Raw genomic sequence first — 21,546 nt, 5'->3', positions numbered from 1 at the left:
AGACTGAGACAGAGGAAGCAAAAGCCAGAGGACCAAAAGACAAAATCAAGGCGTTACCCGCCACAGCTTCAATCTTGGGGACGAACTGAAGATGGCTGGATGGACGCGAAGTATGCATCTGCCGCCTCAGCTAGGCTCGGATCTTCCACGACATAAGCCCACCCGTCACCTTCCGCGCGCCCTTCCCACATTTTCCGCCATGTATCTTCTTCCACACTTGGAGGAGGTGGCCCCATCGGAGGGAAGCGGTCTTGCAGACTTGATTCCCCCTTGCTTCCAACAACAGACGCTGGAAGCACCTCAGCAGCGTTCTTTTCCACAGATGAGTGTTCTTTTCCAAGACTGATCTCTCTGCCCGAGTCTTCCAGTTGTTTTTCCTGCGGGTCCTGGAGATGTTCTTCATCTGGAATTTTTGTAAACATGATGGAGATGTGGGCGTTAACGCCTGCATTATCCTCGGTGCTTGGCAAGGTGAAAACCACGGAACCGAAAGCCGGGAGCTCCGTTTTCCTTTCACAGGAACCCCCAACCTCCACATATTGTCGAATGGGAAGCGGGGTTGCTCTAGCTCTCCTGTGACAGTAGCAGCAGCAGCAGTGGTGGTGCTCATCTGCTGCAGGTGATCTTGAGGAGGACCCTCTAGATGGGCCTCTTCTGCATGGCTGTCGTTCGCGAAGTTTAGCCATTGTAAGTCTAAAGCTACCTCTGTATACTCGATGGTGATCCTGGAATTGGTAGCAGCAGCAGTTTCCTTCCAATTCACTCTCAGATGTCCAGCTTTCCCCTTGGCTACCTTCGCTTGAGAGCCAACATTTTCTTTTCCAGACTTGATGCTGCAAAGCATCAAATTGCCATCTCCTCCCAACCCAGCAACCAGAATGGCCACCAAGACAATTCTCCAGGCTGCAGGGGAATGAAACGGTGCTTGGCCGGAGCTTGCTATGCTTCCACGACCGCCAACTTTCCTCAGGCCAATATGCCTTGAACGAGCCATCAAACCTGTGATATTTTCCCCCAAATTCTCGTTGCAGGTGCACATTAATGCCGCCCTGCTCCTCCATCTACCCCGCCTCTTCTTCATTGAATGCATTATCAACTTGGGTGGCTTAATTGCCATACGACGGCCTCCATTACACGAGGCAGCCCATGCGCTGCATGTGGCGTGCCTGTACTTCTCGACTCGACACCCGCATCCGGGGTTTCATTATCCCTGAGAATGAGACTCTCACAATCCTGCTGGAGTTGATTGTTGGGGATAATGTTCAGATTTCCTTCAAGGAAGGGCTGGTCTGAGTCTACCCCTATATTAGCTAGAAGATCGGCTACCTTATTGCTATCTCTTTTAGTATGATGAAAAGAGATGGCATTGTAGCTGCATATTTCCTCAACCATGTGGCTAAGCCTGGCCTCCAATCTCCAGCTGTTGGCTACCTTCCTGGCTTGTGACCCATTTTGAATTCGAATGGCCATATTTATGAGAATTTGGGAGTCTCCTTCTACAATCAACGGTTGAAGATTGTGTCGTCTAGCTGTAAGTAATCCTTGCCACATACCCTCCAGTTCTGCTGAGTTGTTGGTGTCCCAACCTAGGTTGCCAAAGTAAATCTGTTGTAGGATTCCTTGGTGATCCCTGATGATTCCGCCAAATCCTGCAGTGCCCGGATTACCTTTTGAAGCCCCATCAAAGTTGAGCTTGTATGAGTGCATGGGTGGAGCTTCCCATCTCCCTTCTTCCTTGCCTTTGCAATTTGTTGTCTGCTGTGTAGTTAATTGCTGTAGCATTTGCAGTCCCCAGTTGTTTAAGATATTTTTCTCATTGTCTTCAGTGGGGAGATCCTGTTGAGTCCAAGTTTTTAGTAGCATGGTTTCTTGAATGTTGGCATGAACTCTGTTCCAGATGTCCTCCTTATTCGAACTGAGGTTTTTGAATATGCGCCTATTCCTTTCCTTCCAAATGTTCCACAGCAAAATACCTGGAATTATGTTCCATAGGTGGTTGAGCAACCCATTGTTGTAGGGGCTTTTCGGCCATTGCCGTATGGTTTTTATTATGCTTCCCGCCTCTCTGCATCGTCTTTGACTCCTGAATTCCACCTTCTCCCAAATTTGAGTTGCAAGCGGACAAGTATCCAGTAGATGCTGCAGGGTTTCTTCATTCTGATGGCAGTTGTGGCATAACGAAGGTCCTTGGAAGTTGCGCTTCTGCAGTTTATCCCATGTAAGAATCTTTTTATGTCCCACCATCCAAAGGAAGTGAGATATTTTGGGCCAAGTCTTGAAGCTCCATATTCTTGCCCAGAGAGGATCCGGGATGGTGGTGGTACCTTCTAAAAGGTTATAGGCTTCAGAAGTGGAGTAAGAACCTTTGGGAAGATAGCCCCATCTAAGTATGTCCTCCCCATTATTGTACCTGATGCTCCTCTTTTTTAATTCACTGTCAAGAGCTGCTGCTTCCTGGGTGTTGCTGGTGTTGGTTATATGATTACTTGATTGCCATTTCCTGAAGCTCGTGCCCGAATCCGGACTCCAAAATTGATGAACTTTATCCTGCTGCTGCTCTTGTTGTCCCGGAATTAAGGTAGCTGGAAGAACCGCTGAGAGTTTAGGAAGCTGATTCCAAGCGTCGCTCCAGAATCTGGCACTATGTCCATTTCTTATTTCCCAGAAGCTGTGTTTCTGAACCAGCTGGTGGTGGAGTTTTGCCGCATTCCAAATGAGTGAACCTGTGCTGGTAGGTGTAAATCTAATAAGCTCTGCTTGGGGCATGCTGTTGGTATATTTGCCTATCCATAGTTTGGCCCACGGTTTGTCCGGGTTTGTCAACCATTGCCACCAAATTTTGGCGGTCATGATGATATTACTGTGCTCAGGATCGCGGATGCCTATACCACCTTTGTGCTTGGGTTTGCAGACAGTGTCCCATTTCACAAGAGCCCACTTGCGATTCGTGGCTGAACTTCCCCAAAGAAAGTTGCGCTGTAGATTCCTTAGGCTCTTTAAAACCCACTTTGGAGCGGTCAGGATGGAAAATAGATAGAGAGGCATGGCTTGAAGGATGGACTTTAGGAGCACAGCTCTGCTAGCCAGGTTAAGGGAGCGGTGTGTCCATAGGTTTAGTTTGAATTCCAATTTTTCAATAAGCCCACGCCAAGCTGGTTGCTTTATTGCTGAAGCCGTGAGAGGCGCCCCAAGGTATGTAGAGGGGAGAGAGGCAGATTGAAAACCCAATATGCGTGAGACAGCCCTTTTTACAGAGGGAGGGGTGTGGAAGAAGAAAATGTGGGATTTGGCATTATTGATTTGAGTTCCTGAGGCGTTGGAGAAGTCATTGAGCAAAGATTTCAGACAAGAGGCTTCTTGAGCAGAGGGGTAGCCATAAAGCATAGTGTCATCAACAAATTGCTGATGGGAGGAGGCAGGGGTATTATGAATAGAAATTCCCCGGAGTTGATTTGAACACAGGGCCTGCTTGATATGCCTTCCTAAACCTTCTGCCATGATAACAAATAAGAATGGGGATAAGGGGTCCCCTTGCCTAATGCCCCTGGAGGGTTTAAAGGGGCGAGAGGGCAGGCCGTTTACAAGAATGGAGAAATGGGAGGAGGAGATGAGGCTCATTATCCATCTTACCCAGGTGGCGCTAAAGCCAAAGGCTCTCAGCATGCTCTGTATATAGGGCCAACTGAGTTTATCAAAGGCTTTTGAGAGGTCGAGCTTGAGTAACATGCCCGCTTGTTTATCCACCTTAAGCGAGTGAATGATTTCATGGGAGAGAATTATACCGTCCATTATCTGCCTGCCCTCCACATAGCCAGACTGCTCCGGAGATATAATCTGAGGAAGAAGGGGTTTGAGTCTGTTGGCTATGACTTTGGAAATGACTTTGTAGAGAACATTGCAGAGGGCAATGGGCCTAAATTTGTCAGGGGTAGTGGGGTTCTCTTCTTTGGGGATGAGAGTGATGAAGGTGGAGTTAAGGGAGGGTAACAGCCAGCGAAGAGCTCTAGACTCTTCTACAACTTGCCAGATCTCTTCCTTAATCAAATCCCAGAAAGCATGGAAAAAATTACTTGTAAAGCCATCAGGGCCAGGAGCCTTACCGTCTTTGAGCTGCGCCATTGCTTCATCCACTTCTTGGCTTAGAATAGGGCTCATGAGCAAGTCGTTTTGCTCATCTGTTATTAATCTGGGGATGTTGCCGGTGATTTTCTCAATGGCAGCCTTGCGATCCATTATTTGCTCTTGGTGAACCTGTTGGAAGTGATTAAGGAGGATTTCCTCTATTTTTTCATGCTCCTCCTCTTTCCCTCCTTCCTGGTTTTTTATGAAGGAAATCTTGTTGTGCATTCTTCTTTGCACTGTGGTGTTATGAAAGAATTTGGTGTTGCGTTCCCCTTCTTTGAGCCATCTGATCCGCGATTTTTGTCTCCAATATATTTCTTCTTGCTTCCTTCTTTCTTCTAGCTGACTGTGAATGTGCTTTTCTTGTTCCAATGTTGCCTCTGTGTGCCCTGTATTGATAACTATCTGATGGAGAAGCTTGAGCTCCTGATTGAGTTGCAGTTGGGCTTCAAAAATGTTCCCAAAGGTCTCCCTATTCCATCGTTTAAGATGTCCTTTTAAATATTTTAACTTTTGCTGAAGTTGGAACATTTTGGTACCTTCGGGAGGAACAAAGGAGGCCCAAACGGATTTGACGAAGTCCTTGAATGCCGGGTGAGATAGCCAGAAGCTTTCAAATCTAAACGGCTTCCTGGTGCTGTTCCCTGGCCTTTGCCATTGCAGGGCTATTGGCCAATGGTCCGATCCCGAGTGTGCCAGGATCTCCGCAGTGAAGTCCCCTCCAACGTGCACTGCGTTGTCCGAGATCAAAAATCGGTCTAGCTTGGAAGCGATCTGATGTTTCCCCTTTCTGTGATTGCTCCAAGTGTAAGTTCCATTGCAGAAGGGCAGGTCGATGAGTGAGGCGCTTAGTATGAAATCCTTGAAGTGTTCTACTTCAGGTTCCATTCTAGTTCTTCCTCCTGTTTTGTCCTCGATCTTGGTGATCATGTTGAAGTCCCCCGCTACAATCCAGAGTGGGTGCGGTCTGTAGACATTAAGCTCCTTGATGGTGTCCAGAAGCACTTTTTTACTGCCTCCATCCTGTGGGAAATAGACATTGGAAAGGTTTCCATGAACCTTTGTGCCTAGGATGTGAAAGGCAGCTTGTATGAGATGGTGTGAAGCATGGAAGTCAGTGAGCGCTATGGTTTGAGTGTTCCAAGCTATAGCAAGCCCTCCCGAAGCGCCAGTTGCGTCCACGGCCACTGAGTGGCAGCCTGGCCAGGCCTTTGAGAGTATTTGTCCCAGAGTTATGCTGTTGCATTTTGTTTCTTGGAAAAAACATATTTGCGGTTTTTCCATCTTGATCATGTTTTTGAGCATTCTGTATTTTGCTGGGCCGTTGAGCCCTCTAAGGTTCCAAGAGATGAGCTTCATTGATAACTGGGTTGAGAGGGACTGAAGTACTTTGTAAGCTGCGCATAGTGGCCTGAATCCACTAGGACTTTGCCAACCTCTATTGTTCGTTGAAGAACGGTTTTCCTTCCCCTTTTTTTGAAGTCTTTTGGACGTAGTCTACCATCCCAGGTGCTTCCAGCTTGAATCCCTAGCTGATGTTGTTGGTAGACTTTGGAGATGACTATTTCTAATTTTTCCAAATCGGTTGCTGCTATAGTTTCATAAGCTTCTTTCCTACATGCCAGCTCTAACTCATTTATATCCAGCCCTTGAAGGTCTACAGTGTCGGCCTCTTCATCCATTATCTCCACAGTATTGGCATCTTCCTGAGTGTTCTCTGAAATCTGGGTATCCTTCAATCTCCCATCTGTCTCCATGTTCTTGGGGGTGTTCATCGGGTCCTCTTGGACTCTGGATAAAATGGTAGGGATGATAATGGGGGCTTTCGAGTTGGGCGGGGGGCTAGAAGGGGGTGGGCGGCTTGAGGAGGATGGGAAATCTGATTTGCTGGGATTTTCTGGAGGTTGTTCTTCCGGCATGTCACTGAGGGTTTGAAAGCTGTTCTTGGACGCTTGATCTTTGAAGTTACTCTGCTGAGACTTTTGCCCACTGGCATTTTTCCTGTTCGAACGCCTTCTGTTAGTAACTTTGGTAAACCCATCTTGGTTGGGCTTGGCTGCAGGGTTCTGAGATAGATCTGGGACATTTAGAGGACAGTCCCTGAATAAGTGCCCAAGAGCATGGCATCTCCTGCACCGGAAGGGCACATGCTCATAGTCCAGGGGCTGAACCCATTCTTCATCCCAATGGGAGAGCGTTATCGATTCTGGTAGCGCTTCATTCAGCCTAATGAAAACACAAATTCGTGCATATGATATGAATCTGCGAGATTTGGTTTCCTCAGCTGTTCTGATGTATTCTCCCACGCCATTTCCAATTCTCCGGAGGGAGTCTTCATCCCAATATTCATCAGGGAGTCCATATAGACGAATCCAAACTGGTGCCCAGGTTAGGTCTTCCCGATCTGGGTTAAATCTGGGCTTCCAATCGCGCATGTACAGACCCGCTGCATTGAAGAAGTGTGGGCCTGTTCCTAGCACTCTGAGTTTGTCTTCAACACAGTAGAAAATCACTGTAAAAAAGCCCTTTGGTCCTAGTTGCAGTAGGACATCCCCTTTCGGTTTCCATTTGGCAGCTATCCAACCAGAGAGGGCTTTTTCCGTAGGCCAGAAGCCTATAAATTTCCCTATTATGGCATGTTCCTTCATGAACTCTATTCTGGCGTTTACCAGGTGTCCCTGTAGTTCGATTCTTGGCCTTTCTGCAGCTACAGGTTTGCAGGTTGCTGAGGTCACTTTTGGCGTTTCCTCTTTGTCTTTTTCCCTTTTGTCTTGCGGTCCGATGCCCTGGCCATGCGGATTTTTCGATTTGTTTTTCTCCTGCTGCGTTGAACCATCTTTATTCAGGAATTCCTTATTGAATGTACCGAAGAGGAGGTCATTATTCTGCTCTTGCTGCATTGGGGAGGGCCCTGACGCCCCCCCCTCTGGTGTCTCCATGGCGCCTTGACTGGCGCAGCAGACTACTCTGATCGCTCAGAGCCTAGAGTAGGGATGATTACAGGGTCTCTGTTCGGCTGTTTGCGCCGTCACGGATGCAGAGAAACCCTAGTCGTTCTTGCAGAGCTTGAAACACTGTTAATAATTGATCACAAAAAAAATAAAAAATCAAGGTGGCATTCATTGATGGAAAGGTACATGTTTATAGAATTTTCAAAGATGATTTTACTCATGGGTTCAGGTTTGGAAATTTGTATCGAGTTGGAGGATGGTCCAAGGGGGCCATGTTAGTTGTCACATCTCATCTATAGAACCGAAGGTCTACTTATTATGGGGCCCTACTCGATGTGAGTCAGATGGTGACAGGGATGCCTGAATTCAAAAAGAGCATGAAGATACATCTTGGAGATGTACTGAAGGAAAATATTACAAGGGGACCATTCCTCTCATGTAGCAGGTCTACAGGTTTGGAACAACCCGAGGAGTTTAAGATTCATGATCAGTATCTCGTGTATGCAGGTGGAAGAAAGTCCTCTATGTCTTAACACCTCGAGCATAGTATGAGAGGATTGATAGTTGTCTGATGAAGCTAAGATTCATTAGGAGTGAAGCCGATCCAAACCATTGCTTGAAGGTTGTGGATGACAGACCTCTCATACCAGCACCTTCAAAGGACAACCTCTTTATGACAGGTGCAGACCCTCTCGTTTTCAAAAGTAAGAGGGAGTTGGATTCCAGATTTGGAATGGTAAACTTCAAGGGCATGACTATCTTGAGGATCTTAACTTTCAAAAGTTATGTGGTAGTAATGCCAAACCTGATTTGGGAAATGCCTCTGAGTTTCATAAACTCATTCGTGTTGATGTTCTTGGTGAACTTCCGTCTGGACATATGTTTTGCAGTTAGCAAGATGAGCTCATATATGGTTGAGACTCACTAGATTGGTGCCATGAATCTTTTGAGATATCCTCGGGGAACAATCTCTCATTGATTGAGATACACTGTCGGAAATGTGAAGCTGCATGATTATTTGAATGATGATTTGGCATGCAGTGTGGACGATCACAAGAGCACTTATGAGTGTTGGTTCTCTTTAGGTTTTGCTTCGATATCCTAGATGAGTAGGAAGCAGAAGTCGGTTGCTATAAGAACCATTGAGATTGTATACATAGCTACGAGTATGACCTCGTGTGAAGCTGCCTGGTTGTGAAGCTCTTCAGTGGGTTGTTTGACACATGATGGATACCGCCATGAAATTCTGTGTCAACTAGAGGGGGATTCGATTACTGAGAAATCCTATATTCTATGATTTCTCCAGCATATAGACATCAGATACTACCTTATATGTGATATGGTACATCGACGAGAAATTAGGCTCCATCGCATTGGGACTGATGTGCATGTCGCAGACGTTCTGTCAAAGCCCCGAAGAAAGGTAAAATTTGTGACTTTTTGAGAATGACTTGGAGTCGTTGATAGACCCTCTTATGAGGGTCTTACATGATTCATGCATTAATCTCTGGGAGCTCAGGGGGGCTTGGGGTACTTCTTGGAGCAACAAGAGACCATAGGGTGACTCACCCTCCCCTAATGGTGTGTTGTGTACAGGGTGAATGGTTCGACCTTCCCCTGTGATACCCCATGGTGACTTATGGACATGATGAGTGGTTATCCAGTTGAGGCATCCTACCCATGCCGTTTGGGACTCATGGGAAGTACCTCTCATCTGGCCAATGAGCATGGAAATGGGGTTAGGGACCATAGTAGTACTATCGATGGATGCATCGTTGTATCTATCGTACTTCCTATGCTAGGATGACCTTCATTGATCTGGGATAGGTAAGAGTGATATATCTCACTCTCTTTTGGTACTGATCTGGGATAGGTAAGAGTGGTATGAAACACTCTCTTCATATGGGATTGACTTTAGGTCAGTAGAGAATGGTATGTGACATTCTCAATCAATTCTTCTTCTTCATGGTTCAACAGAGCAGTGCAGGGAAATGATGGCAGAGATAGTATAGTCTGGCATATGGATCAGTGGATGGAGTTATCCCTAGTTGAGAGGGAGTGTTAAAATTGGCAACTAGGGCCAAAATCCATGTGGGCCATCTTATTTATGGCAACTGATATTTTTCTTGGACTCCTCTCATTGAGAGGTGTAGGATTGATCTAAAGATCATCCGATTCCGATAAGTATTCATGGAGTTATGAATTTATTTGTGTTATAAGACAATTCATCAAGGTCGGCCAACAACCAAATAACCCCCATGTGTGCTCAACTTTTTTGTATAAAAGGAGGTGACTTGATAGTCATTTTTACACACACCTCGCTCTTGATTTCTCTCCACTTGTTCTAGGTTTTAGTGGAAGAGAAATATAGGAGAGGAAGCCCTAAACGCAGAAGGTAAGGAGCCCTAGCATGAGACCTAGATGTAGTCAAGAAGGAGGCCTACACGCTGCCTTATATGCTGGTCTCTACAAGCCCTAGATGCAGTCAAGATGGAGGCCTATCACTCCTTCTATATGCTACCTAAAGGAGCCTAGCCGTATTCCAAGGATGGAGATATAACATGGTGGAGGAGGCCCTACTCACTGCCCTTATACGAGGTTTAATCATCCCTAGCCACAGGTCTGTCCAAGCCCTAGCTGCAGGTATGTCCAGCCCTAGCCATAGGTCTACCCAAGCCCTAGCTGCAGGTCTATTCAAGTGACCAGATTGTTGGAAGGAGGGCCGAGAGGGTAGGCTGCTAGGCTGAGTAAAGGAGGAGCATAATGCTCAAATTTGAGTGACTGTTTGGGCATGTTGAGGAGGCTGAAAGCTACAGTAAGCTAGGCTGCAGGCCATAGCAAGCTATTGGAAGTATTGTAGGGCTGCGTTGAGGTTGATAGACCCTCAAGAGGACACCATGACATGGACGAGCCTCTCCTAGGTTGACCACAACACTAGAGGGCTAGTATTGTTGACTAACAATGGGACAACAATGCTAGTAGTGTGCAAGCATGATGCTGTAATGCCACATAGGACAAAAATGCCACATAGGAGCAACAAAAGCACATTGGGACAAAAATGGAAAGCATGGTGCTGCAAGGGACAACAACATGGTAAATAGGACAACAAGGACATGCTTCTTGTTGGAGCATGGTACTTGGGACAATAAGCTATGACATGGTACAACAATGTTACAATGGGCCAACAACAAGAACAAGGTGCAGAAAATGCAATCATTGTTGAGCATGGTAGATGGGACAAGGACATGGTGCTTGCATGGGACAACAAGAAATCATTGTGCAATAGTATGAGCAGTGATAACATTGTGATAAGGGGCAACATGATGCTACAACACAATGATGGACATCATGACAATGTGAAGTGTAGCATGTTGTGTGCAACACTTGCTAGTATAGTACAACGATATTAAATGCTACAATGAGATGCAACATGATGGGCACAATAAGGTACAGGATGAGGAAACACTGGTATGTGCAGCAAGATGATAAGGTATCACAAGATGTTGTAGTACTAAAAGATACAACATAAGGTGCAACAGTATGATGTGTGCAGTATGGTAATGAGGTCTAGCATAGTGATGATGGGTGCAACATGATGTAGCACAGTGAGGTGCAACATGATGATGAGGTGCAACACAATGATAGGTGATGGATTCACCTTGGAGAATCAGTTGAAGCAGCATGTCTTCAACTGAGTTCAGCTTCCTCATGTATCATCTTCTTAGAGATGATCTATGCTATTATAAGTCAAAGTGTTGACTTGTGTTGTAAATGTACTCTCTCTCTCTGTTGAACTATTGAAGAGCATATAAGAAGAATTGATCAAGGGTTTCCCCACATTGGGGTTTCTCCCTGGCTAGTGCCACATCTTTTGTCCTCTTGTCTTGGCTTGTCTTCTACGATTTATGTTTATGTTCTATCCGCAATTTATTATTATGCTGATGTGATTGCTAATCTGGAAAAGATATTAAGCTAATTATGAAAATTGAAATAAATTGCTCTAAGCATAGAACATACCTAGAATTAACAGAAAATCAAGAAAATTCAAGAGTAAAGAATAATACGGGTCAATACCATGGTATTAGCCTACAATTTTGAGCGGAGTATCGACTATTTGATCCCGTCCAAGAATACCACAAGCTCTAATTGTTGTTTTGGTCCGAGGTATTGAGGAAGGCCAAAACTATATAAGGAGCAGAATATCAAAGGGCCAAGTGTGCAAGTGAAAGGGTTTCTTAGGAATACTTCTATCTGAAGTATATTTTATGTTGCAAGGGTTATGATTATGATATAATCTCAAATATTTTATTCACCTTGGATACAATGATGGATTAGGATCATGAGACCTGAAGTGACTTATCATTGTATGATCTGATATTGGTTGGGGTAGATCTTATTGCTTACACCTGTTTTATTCTTTAAATGTCATGATCTGGGTATGTCTAAAGTTTGGAATAGCAGCAAATTTGTAAGTTAATATTTGTTTATCTATACGCTGGTTCACCTTGGCAAAAGTGTGTATACACGTAGGTTCGACTCTTCCAAGTAGCGTATGCAAAAGAAAAGCCTGTTGTTCTGAAATGACTAATCTATCTAATCAGTTCTGTTGATTTACTGTTGTCTGCCAATGAAGTCTTCTTAGATTTGAAAGTAAAACTGAATGCATAAGGAGTTTGTGTCTGATTGAATGTTTGATTAAGTGAAAAGGGGTAACTTTGCTGCTGATAGTCTAGATCTCTTCATATTGACAGTTGATGTTCAGAATATTATTAGCTAGTATAGATAGATTCAGAAGTTTTATGATTCAGTAGTTTTGGAGCTATACGTAGGTTTTGTTATAGGATGTAGCGTATACACGTAGGTTGAGTTCATTAAAGTCGTGTATACATTCTGATGTATGATTTTTAAGGTTGCAGCTAATTCTGAATGATGATGCAGGTTTTTGGGTTTAGCACAGTGTTCTGGTGACAATGATCTGACTGTTCAGATTGACTAGTTGTTAGTTGATGCAATTATTATTATAGATTTTGAGCTTCAAAGTTTCTGATGGGTCCAGTGTGAAAATTTGATGAAACGAGGCCTTCATATTGTGTTGTTGTGTACTAGGAGTATCCAGCTGGTACAAGAGCTAGGGGTTGTAGCTCCCTTCCAGTAGAAGTTGGAGAATGAGAGAAGGTTGTAGCCTTCTGGAGGTAGGTTCCTACGTATTGGTATGAGTCTTCACCAGTACAAGATTGTAAACAGAGTATTCTTTATATTAAAGGAAGACAAAAACAACAGAAGCATGTGGTTTTTCTCCCACATTGGGTTTCCACCTTAAATCTTGGTGTTCATTTGTATTGCTTATGTGTGATGGTTTATTATGTTATTACTGACATGGTTTCTATTTAATGTTTAATAAAGTACTGATGCACTGATTAAAGATCAACATATGATGAATTAACTGAATCATAAGTTCACTGGATATACGCTAGTTGCCTTAAGAATAGTTGCATGCACACACGAGTTCCCTTCACTGAAGTAGTGTATATAAATCTGATTATGGAAATGAAAAAGTTATTGATTTGTAAATACTAATTCACCTCCTCCCCCCCCCCTAAGTATTATTCCCAACAACGAAACCCATTGGTTTTTGTGCAAATTGTCAGATAGTTAATTTGACTCAGCATCCTTGTTCTTCGTCCTATGGCCAGTCATGTGCCAAGCAATGTGACCATGGGGTGTGGACCGGAATCCACGTGCCCATCGGCCCCACTTCGGGTCATTTGCGATTTAATGTGACTGGGGGTTGTGCATGTGTAGGGTGCCACATGCCCACCCCTCTTGATCCATTCGTCGGTGGTTATGTTAATGCAACAGGACCTAAGGTTGGGGTATGGGTAGGGTGCCACGCACCCCAACCTCTCCACTTTGCACACGGTCATGTGATATGCCATACAGCTTGGGGTTGGGCAAGTCGGGTGTGCCCACTACCTCAGCCCCCCCAAACCACTCCAATGATCAATGTTAAATATAACTCGACTGCATATTTATAACAAGAAGTACTCGTGGCTTAGTGGTAGGGTGTTAAGTTGTGTACTGTGAGGTCATGGTGTTGAACCCCATGGAGGTTGATCTAGTCCTTAACCAAAATTTTGCCTCATTCGGAGTGCCACATGGCACCCTATGATTGGGCCATGTGTCACCCTGTGATTGGCCCAAAACATAACACCACCAACCAATCAAATCACACCATTTTGCTAGTGTATGGCCGAGCAACATGTCCCATCCTAATTGGCTCCATACTGCACAATCATCATGCTGACATCAACACCACATTAGTGTATGGACTACCACGTGGTATCCGTACATTGCCCAATCAACCCTTCAAGTTGGCTTTTTTACCATTTTCCAAAAACTTCAGAACACGATAACTTCTTCATACGATGTTGGGTTGAGGCGATTCAAGCATCGTTGGAATCATAATTACGAGGTATATGATTTGGCACTTGGTTTGGGAAAATTTCATAACTTTGATTTTTGAGCATATTTTTGATCCCCTAGATCATTCCTCCCCACTGGAAGATTTTGGACCACTAAAAGTTTGTTTTTAGTCAACAAGTGAGGTCACAACTCCCCCAATTTATCAATCTCAATCCACCTTGCTTTACTTGGATTGATACATTTGAGCCCCACTCGAAGATACTCCACATTGCCTCTGTGCGAAGTCCTGATCCGCTTGTCAAAAATTCAGTCTTCCTACAAATCATTTAAATATTCAGGAGAAAAATATTCTATAGATGGAATCTAAAGATTCTATTCTTGATCATCACTCATTGGAGGCTCATACAATCTCAAGTTTTCCACATTCACATCAGAATACATTTTCATGTAAGGTGGAAAATCTAATCGTAAAGCATTATTACCAATCTTTTCCAAGATTTTGAAAGGAACATATCTGATTGGCTTGAGTTTTTTAGCTTCACCTTGTAGTATTTCCTTGCTGATGTACAACCAAACTTGTTCTCTCACTTGGAAATCATGATCAACCTGATGCTTCTCATTTCTTACTTTGTACTTGGCTTTACTTTTCTCTAGTTTTTCTTGTACCCTTTGATGAACTAGCTGTATTTGTTCAATGAAATGTTTGTCTTTGTCCACATTACTATGTCCATATACTTCCATATATTTAACAAATATGAAATCCAAAGGAGACTTTGGAAAATATCCCAAACAAGCTTCAAATGGAGATACTTGTGTGGATGAATGCTTGACATGATTGTAGGCATGATGGATGTAATGCAAATTATGCTCATACTAAAGTTTAGGATTCTTACCATAATATCCTCGAAGGAGATGCACTAGTGTTTTGTTTACTACTTCTATCTGACTGTCGGTTTGTGGATGAAATGCAATGCTCTTCTTCAACTTTGTGTCCATGAGTTCCCATATACTTGACCAAAACTTCCCGACAAATCAGAATCTCGATTAGAAATAATAGAAGTGGGCAGCCCAAAGTGAACCCATACATTTTGAAAGAACATTTTTGCATTTTATTCAGTTGTAACTTGTTTATTACTTGGCATCAACACACATTTTGCTTAAATGATCCACAACAACATATAGATAATCATGACCTTTCCTAGACATTGGTAGTCCCCCAACAAAATCCATGGAAACACTTTCCCAAGGACGAGAAGGAATATAAAGTTGAGTGTACAAATCCAATTTCTTATTACTTAGCTTGCTAGTAGCAGACAAGTAACATCCTTTTACATATCTTGAAAAAGTTCATTCATGCAAGGCCAATAACAATATCTCTGAATTTGAGCAACTGTTTTTCCCACACTAAAGTGACGAGCAATAATAGAAGTGTGGACTTCACTTATGACATTGACTCTTTCACCCCATGGAACACATAACTTGCTAAGATGATACAAAAAATTGTTATGAACATGATGATCCAACTCTTCAACATGATTTCCTTGACTCAAAGTTGCATAAACATATTTAAAATCCTCATCTTGAGCATACTGTTCAATATAACTTTCATGCATGATTGAGTTATGCTTAAGAATGACAAATGCATTAACAATAGGCCTTGATAACATATCTGAAACTTTGTTGCATATACTTTTCTTATACCTAATTACCAAATGAAAATTTTGTAGTAATCCCATCCACCTTAAACATCTAGCTTGTTGTAGCTTGGTTTGCAATTGTAAAGATTGCAAAGGTTGATGGTCGGTATGAATAATTGTTTCTTTACCCATCAAATAATGCTTCCATTTCTCTGTGCTTTGTACTAAAGCATACAACTCTTTATCATAAATTGGATAGTTAATTACTACATTGGTAAAGGTTTCAAAATGATAACATATTGGCTTACCATGATGCATCAAATCTGCTCCCATAGCATATTCGCTTACATCGATTTGAATTTCAAATGACTACTTAAGATCTGGATGTGCTAGAAATGGTGTTGAACCAATTCTATCTTTCAAAGTGTCAAAGGATTTATGTTGCTTGCCTTCCCACTAAAAGACATATTTCACACTCTTTAAATCATGTAATGGTGTTGCAATGAGTGAGAAGTTAGCAATAATTTTTCTCCAATTTTGGGTTGCTCCCAAAAATCTCCTAACTTCTGTTACATTGTTGGGTTTAGGCCAATTCACATTGACACTAACTTTTGGGGGATCAATCTTCAGTTGACCCCCTCCTATAATATGACTCAAATAAACCAAATGGGTTTTCCCAAATTCACATTTAAACATCTTCAAATACAATTTTTTCTTTTTCAAGACATCTAAAACTTGTTTCACATGATCTTCACGAGTCTTACTAAAAATCATAATACCATCTAAGTAGACTATGACAAAATTATCAAGGGATGGTCGCAACACATCATTCATAACTCTCATGAATGTTGTAGGTGCATTGCAAGGACCAAACAACATAACTAACCATTCAGAAAAACATTGTTTTGTTTGAAATCATTTTCCAAATATCATCTTCAGAAATCCTTATCTGATAATAACTACTTCTCAAATCTAACTTAGTAAAGTTGAAAAATTCCTTTAACTGATCTAGAAAATCATCAATGCAAGGAAGAGGATAGCGATTCTTTACTGTGATCATGTTCAAAGATCTGAAATCCACACACGTGCATCATGTACCATCTTTATTTGGAACCAATACAATAGGAGAGCCACAAGCATATGTGCTAGGCCTGATGACCCTTTTGTCAAGCAACTCTTGATTTTGCTTCTTGATCTCTGCATTCTCCAAAATTGACATTCTATACATGCCAATATTTGGAAGTGGTGCATCCTGTTACAAGTGAATCTCATGTTGGATTCCTCTTTTAGGAGGCAACCCTTTAGGTTCCTGAAACATATTGTCATAAGTGTTAAAAACTTCAACCAATTCATGCTTGAGTTTAGAATCACATCTTATGAAAGCTTTAGATTTAGCAGTATATTTAGATTTAACCATAAACAACACAAAACTCTTACTAGCGTTTACAAGCCTTTTCATTTGACCAACACTAACAAGAGATAAGTTCGTCTTCTTGCGATATGCTCTAAAAATATACTCAAATCCATCATTAAAAACATGATAATTTTTGTCATGACAATAGAACATGGCCTTTCAGTCATACGGGTATGGAATCCCTAAAACAATCTCGCAAATATCAAATGGTACAACATCAAGCTCTACCTCATCTCTAAAGTTAGCAGTGATGGTGAATTTGAGTTTAAATTTTCTTGTCACATGTAATTTGGCATCATCACATACCCATCCCAAATGGTAAGGCTTAGTATGAGGTGTAGTTTCTAGATTAAGTTTCTTAACAATTGCTTCAGAGATAAGATTTTTTGGGTGTGGATCTTGATTATCTTCCCGATTGTTCAGAGGTTTTTGTTTCAAGCATGTTGGATCCTTGTTCTTAACGGGGCAGCAACGCCGCCTGTGTAATCGCCATTAGGGGGTTCAGGGGTAGCACCCTGTTATAGACATTTTTGTGCCTTACATCTATAAGCATGAAATGTCCATAATCCAAGGGATCCAAAGTCCCTAAACATGTTGTTCCTACCCCTAGAGGAACAAGGCTAACAAACCACAGCAATTCACAGAAGTTCTCCACCAGAAACTGCTAAAAAACAAGTCAATTCAGAATCAATTCAGAGGCTCCACTAGCTGTCTGCGCTGAAATGCAGAGATTACACTGGCTAGGTGCACTACAACGCAGGTAGAGGCACTACCAGGGTGCGCTGAGCGGGAAATGAAAAATGGCAAGGTCCTTTGTGCGAGGTGTAAAGACTGTGGAAGCTTCCAGAATCTTCCTCCATGACACTTGCCTTGATGAGTTCGACTAAGTGATGAGTAAGAGGCTCTTAGTCTCCAAGTGGAAGCAAGAACTGACAGAGGGAGAGGACACTAGTCAGATCTCAAGCTGACTCATCCTCTCTCCAAACATCTATATATGGATCTCTCCTCCATGAGATCCAGGAGGTTGAAATTTTGTTATTGCAAAGAATTGCTGTTGGTTTGAGATTGGAATAATTGGGTGCTTAATGCTTTGAAGGGAGGTGAAGAAAGGATTTCATTCGCTGGGAGGTAGATGCTGGATTGGAACTCTCTTGGTTGTATCTCCTCCTGAACCTTGTTATTCATCAATAAAGCTATCTTGGTTTCTCCTATATACTGATGTATCTTTGATGTATGATTGCATTAGTATGTTTAGTTTATTTCTAATCCTGAACTAGTTATGAATATGAATCTATGTCTTTGTGTAGTGTTCCCTTCTTGTGATCTTGCAGGAACCTGTTGAAGCTGGGCGAGCGAGAAGGCAAGCAGCTGGGAACTCTCAAAGAGAAGAGAAACCGGATCGAGGGACAAACGGAAGACACCGGTTAGTCCATCCATCTCTCTTCATTCTTAATTCATAAAGGAAGAATACTAGAATAGCTGTTTCTGTTTGTTGCTAAGGGACTGTCACACCTTAGGTGGATAGGATCGTCTTGAATAGGCATTTTTCCCCACAAAAAATTGGCGACTCCACTGGGGAGATCTGTTTAGTCATTTTATTTGTGTCTCTATCATTGTTTGTTTCATAGACTCAAGAGCAGCAATCGAACTGCATCTGCTATTTTCAGATGCAAAGTAGACAACTGCTGCGTTGATCCAATCACTGGATTTGTCTATGATCTGAACAATGGACTCACAAATGATTTGATGATCCTTTGTGATAGATCTTAGCCCTCCTTCAAATCATCCCTTTGATTGTACCTAATTGATAGCTTTGATTTGGCCAAAAACTGTTGATTTAACTGCAAACCGTAACCCAGAACCCAGAAACAACTCTCGTTTCTGCTTCAGCGCAGACTCTGTGAAGAGGTTCTGCATTTCAATGCAGGTCCCATGAAGGCTACCTGCGCTAAATGTCAAAACCTTTGTGTTGGGAGTGCGCTGATCAGTCTTTGCCTTGTGCAGTTGTGGTTCTCTGTTTCTTTTAGCTTAGTTTTATCTCTGTTTTTTGCAGCCTGTTATCAGTCGGTATACCTATCTGAAACTCCTTTTCTCTGCTTTAATTCCGCCTCCTTTTGTACAAAAAGACTGTGAGTGTTTTTATGTGTTTGTGGCGTCATTTACAGTTTTCCTTTGCAAGAGTGAAATAGTCGACCTGTAGCCCTTGATTCAGATCTGTTGATTTTGATCTTAGGAGAGAGTTCATTGGCTGATTGACAGTTGATTATACGTTTACTTTTGCTTTTGGTTTGAGATTGGAATCATTGGGTGCTTAATGCTTTGAAGGGAGGTGAAGAAAGGATTTCATTCGCTGGGAGGTAGATGCTGGATTGGAACTCTGTTGGTTGTATCTCCTCCTGAACCTTGTTATTCATCAATAAAGCTATCTTGGTTTCTCCTATATGCTGATGTATCTTTGATGTATGATTGCATTAGTATGTTTAGTTTATTTCTAATCCTGAACTAGTTATGAATATGAATCTATGTCTTTGTGTAGTGTTCTCTTCTTGTGATCTTGCAGAAACCTGTTGAAGCTGGGCGAGCGAGAAGGCAAGTAGCTGGGAACTCTCAAAGAGAAGAGAAACCGGATCGAGGGAAAAACGGAAGACACCGGTTAGTCCATCCATCTCTCTTCATTCTTAATTCATAAAGGAAGAATACTAGAATAGCTGTTTCTGTTTGTTGCTAAGGCACTGTCACACCTTAGGTGGACAGGATCGTCCTGCATAGGCATTTTCCCCCACAACACACCCCCGAAGCAAAAAATAGATGAAAATTTCCTTGTAAAATATTGTAATTTCATAGTCATCATTCATTAGGCAGATGATTTGACAGTAGAAGTTATGTTAATTTATGGTTGTTTGCCCTAAAAGGCATCCCTTAGTTTATATGAGGGAATTACATTGCGACAGTGTATTATTATTATGAGAGAGAGAGAGAGGAGGTGTGTGAGAGAAAATAGGAAATTACAATGGATATGTTGTAGGTTGTATCTTTTCATTTTGCTGGATAATATAAAAGGAAGGACTGGTTGTTTCTCCGTGGACATAGCCCAAATTGGGTGAACCATGTATATCTGTGTCTCTCTTGTTTTATGCGTTTCTATATTTGTGTTTCCACAATATTTTATGTATTTCATTGCTTCGTTAATTAATTTCTAACAACTAGTATCAGAGCCAAAGGTATATTTGGCTAATAAACTTGCAGGAGAGAAGTGTTCTTGGTTCAAGTGGGATAAATGGAGGAATATGGTAAGTTTAGGGTCGAGAAATTTAACAGCTAAAACTACCAGTTGTGGAAGATGTAGATGGAAGATTTTTTGTATCAAAAATATTTGTACCTACCATTGAGTAGAAAAATAAAGAAGCCAATGAGTATGAAAGAGACATAATGATAGATTCTCGACAGAAAGGCACTAGGAATAATATGGATGTGTCTGTGGCATTCAACATTTCAAAGGAAAAAAACAACAAAAGGTTTAATGATAGCATTAGAAAAACTGTATGAAAATCCCTCAGCCTCAAATAAGGTATTTATTATGAAGTGTCTGCTTAATATGAAGATGCCATAAGGTGGATCCGTTGTTGATCAAAAAAATTAATTTAATACAGTTACCAGTGAGTTAAGTTTTGTAGGGGCAAATTTTGATCATGAAGTTAGGGATCTATTGTTTCTCTGCTCATTACCAGAAAGTTGGAATGAATTAGTTATGACTATCAGTAACTCTATCTCTGGATCTAGTACTTTAAAGTTTGATGATGTTGTTGGTGCTATCCTTAGGGAGGAAATGCGATGGAAAATATCAGGTGAGACATAAGGTAATTCTATGACTGCAGAGACTAGGGGAAGAAAAATGAAAAGAGGAAGGAGCCTAGGAAATCATAGTAAGTCAAGAAAAGGCAAATCCAAATCCAAATCAGGGATATTGTGCCAAAAATATAGGAAGAAAGGACACCTAAAGAAAGACTGCAAATCTCATAAAGGAAAAGAAGAAGATGGACAACAAGAGAACATTCATGAAGAGAATGTGACAGGGGATGTGTTGCAAGATGCTTTAATTATTTCATTAGAGAATATTATTGATGCCTAGGTGGTATATTGAGGGGCCTCATTCCATGCCACACCTAATAGGAAACATTTTCATATGTTCAAGGAGATTTTGGACACATTCATTTCGGTGATGATAAAACCTAAAAATAATTGGAATGGGGTAAGGTTTTTATAAAGAAACATAATGGAAATCAATGGCTATTGAAGGAGGTAAGGCATGTTCCAGATTTGAAGAAAAATCTAATTTCAACAAGGCAGTTGTGAGGTGAAGGATGTGTAACTATTACAGAAAAAACATGGAAGGTCACTAAAGGAGCCTTGATAATAACAAAAGGAGAAAAGGTTGTTACATTGTATTTATGCAATAGTATTTCTAATTTTGTTAATGATTTAACCTCCATAGGAGAAGATACAACACTCTGGCATCATAGGCTTGGGCACATGAGTGAGAAGGGGATGAAAATTCTTCACTCAAGAAATTTGTTTCCAGGTTTGAAGCATGTTGATTTGGATTTCTACGAAAATTTTGTTTATGGAAAACAAAAGAGAGTTGGACTTATCAGAGTTGGGAAGGAAAAGAAGAGTGAAAAATTAGATCTTGTGCATAAAAATGTATGGGGACCTTCTCAGGTATCATCTCTTGGTAGCTCTCACTATTATGTTACTTTTATTGATGATGCAACTAGGAAAACCTGGATTTATTGTATTCAAAATAAATCTAATGTATTTGATACTTTTAAGAAATGGAAAACTTTGGTTGAGAATGAGACAGGAAAGAAGTTGAAGCATCTCATATCAGACAATGGAGGTGAATAATACAACAAAGACTTTGATAACTATTATTTAGAACATGGAATTCACAGAGACAACACAATTCCAGGAATGCCACAAGAAAATGGTGTGTCAAAAA

The 21,546-nt window shown here is 41.7% G+C and overlaps 1 protein-coding gene across 1 annotated transcript; it reads right to left on the bottom strand.

Annotated features, from left to right (window-relative positions):
- Positions 1 to 1,092: 1,092 nt before the first annotated feature.
- On the bottom strand, positions 1,093 to 5,406 carry LOC149191532 (uncharacterized). Its single transcript, XM_089406675.1, has 2 exons — positions 4,501 to 5,406; positions 1,093 to 4,251 (listed from the first exon to the last, which is right to left on the bottom strand). Exons 1-2 carry the CDS (start codon positions 5,404 to 5,406, stop codon positions 1,093 to 1,095), a joined length of 4,065 nt encoding a protein of 1,354 aa, XP_089262801.1.
- Positions 5,407 to 21,546: the final 16,140 nt, after the last annotated feature.

Source organism: Pinus tabuliformis, chromosome 2_2 (genome assembly GCF_031772625.1).
Source record: "Pinus tabuliformis cultivar Carrire ecotype Pingquan chromosome 2_2, CPIR1, whole genome shotgun sequence".
Lineage (NCBI taxonomy): Eukaryota > Viridiplantae > Streptophyta > Pinopsida > Pinales > Pinaceae > Pinus > Pinus tabuliformis.
Note: the sequence above shows the minus strand (reverse complement) of the source record. Positions and strands in the feature narration are given on the sequence as shown.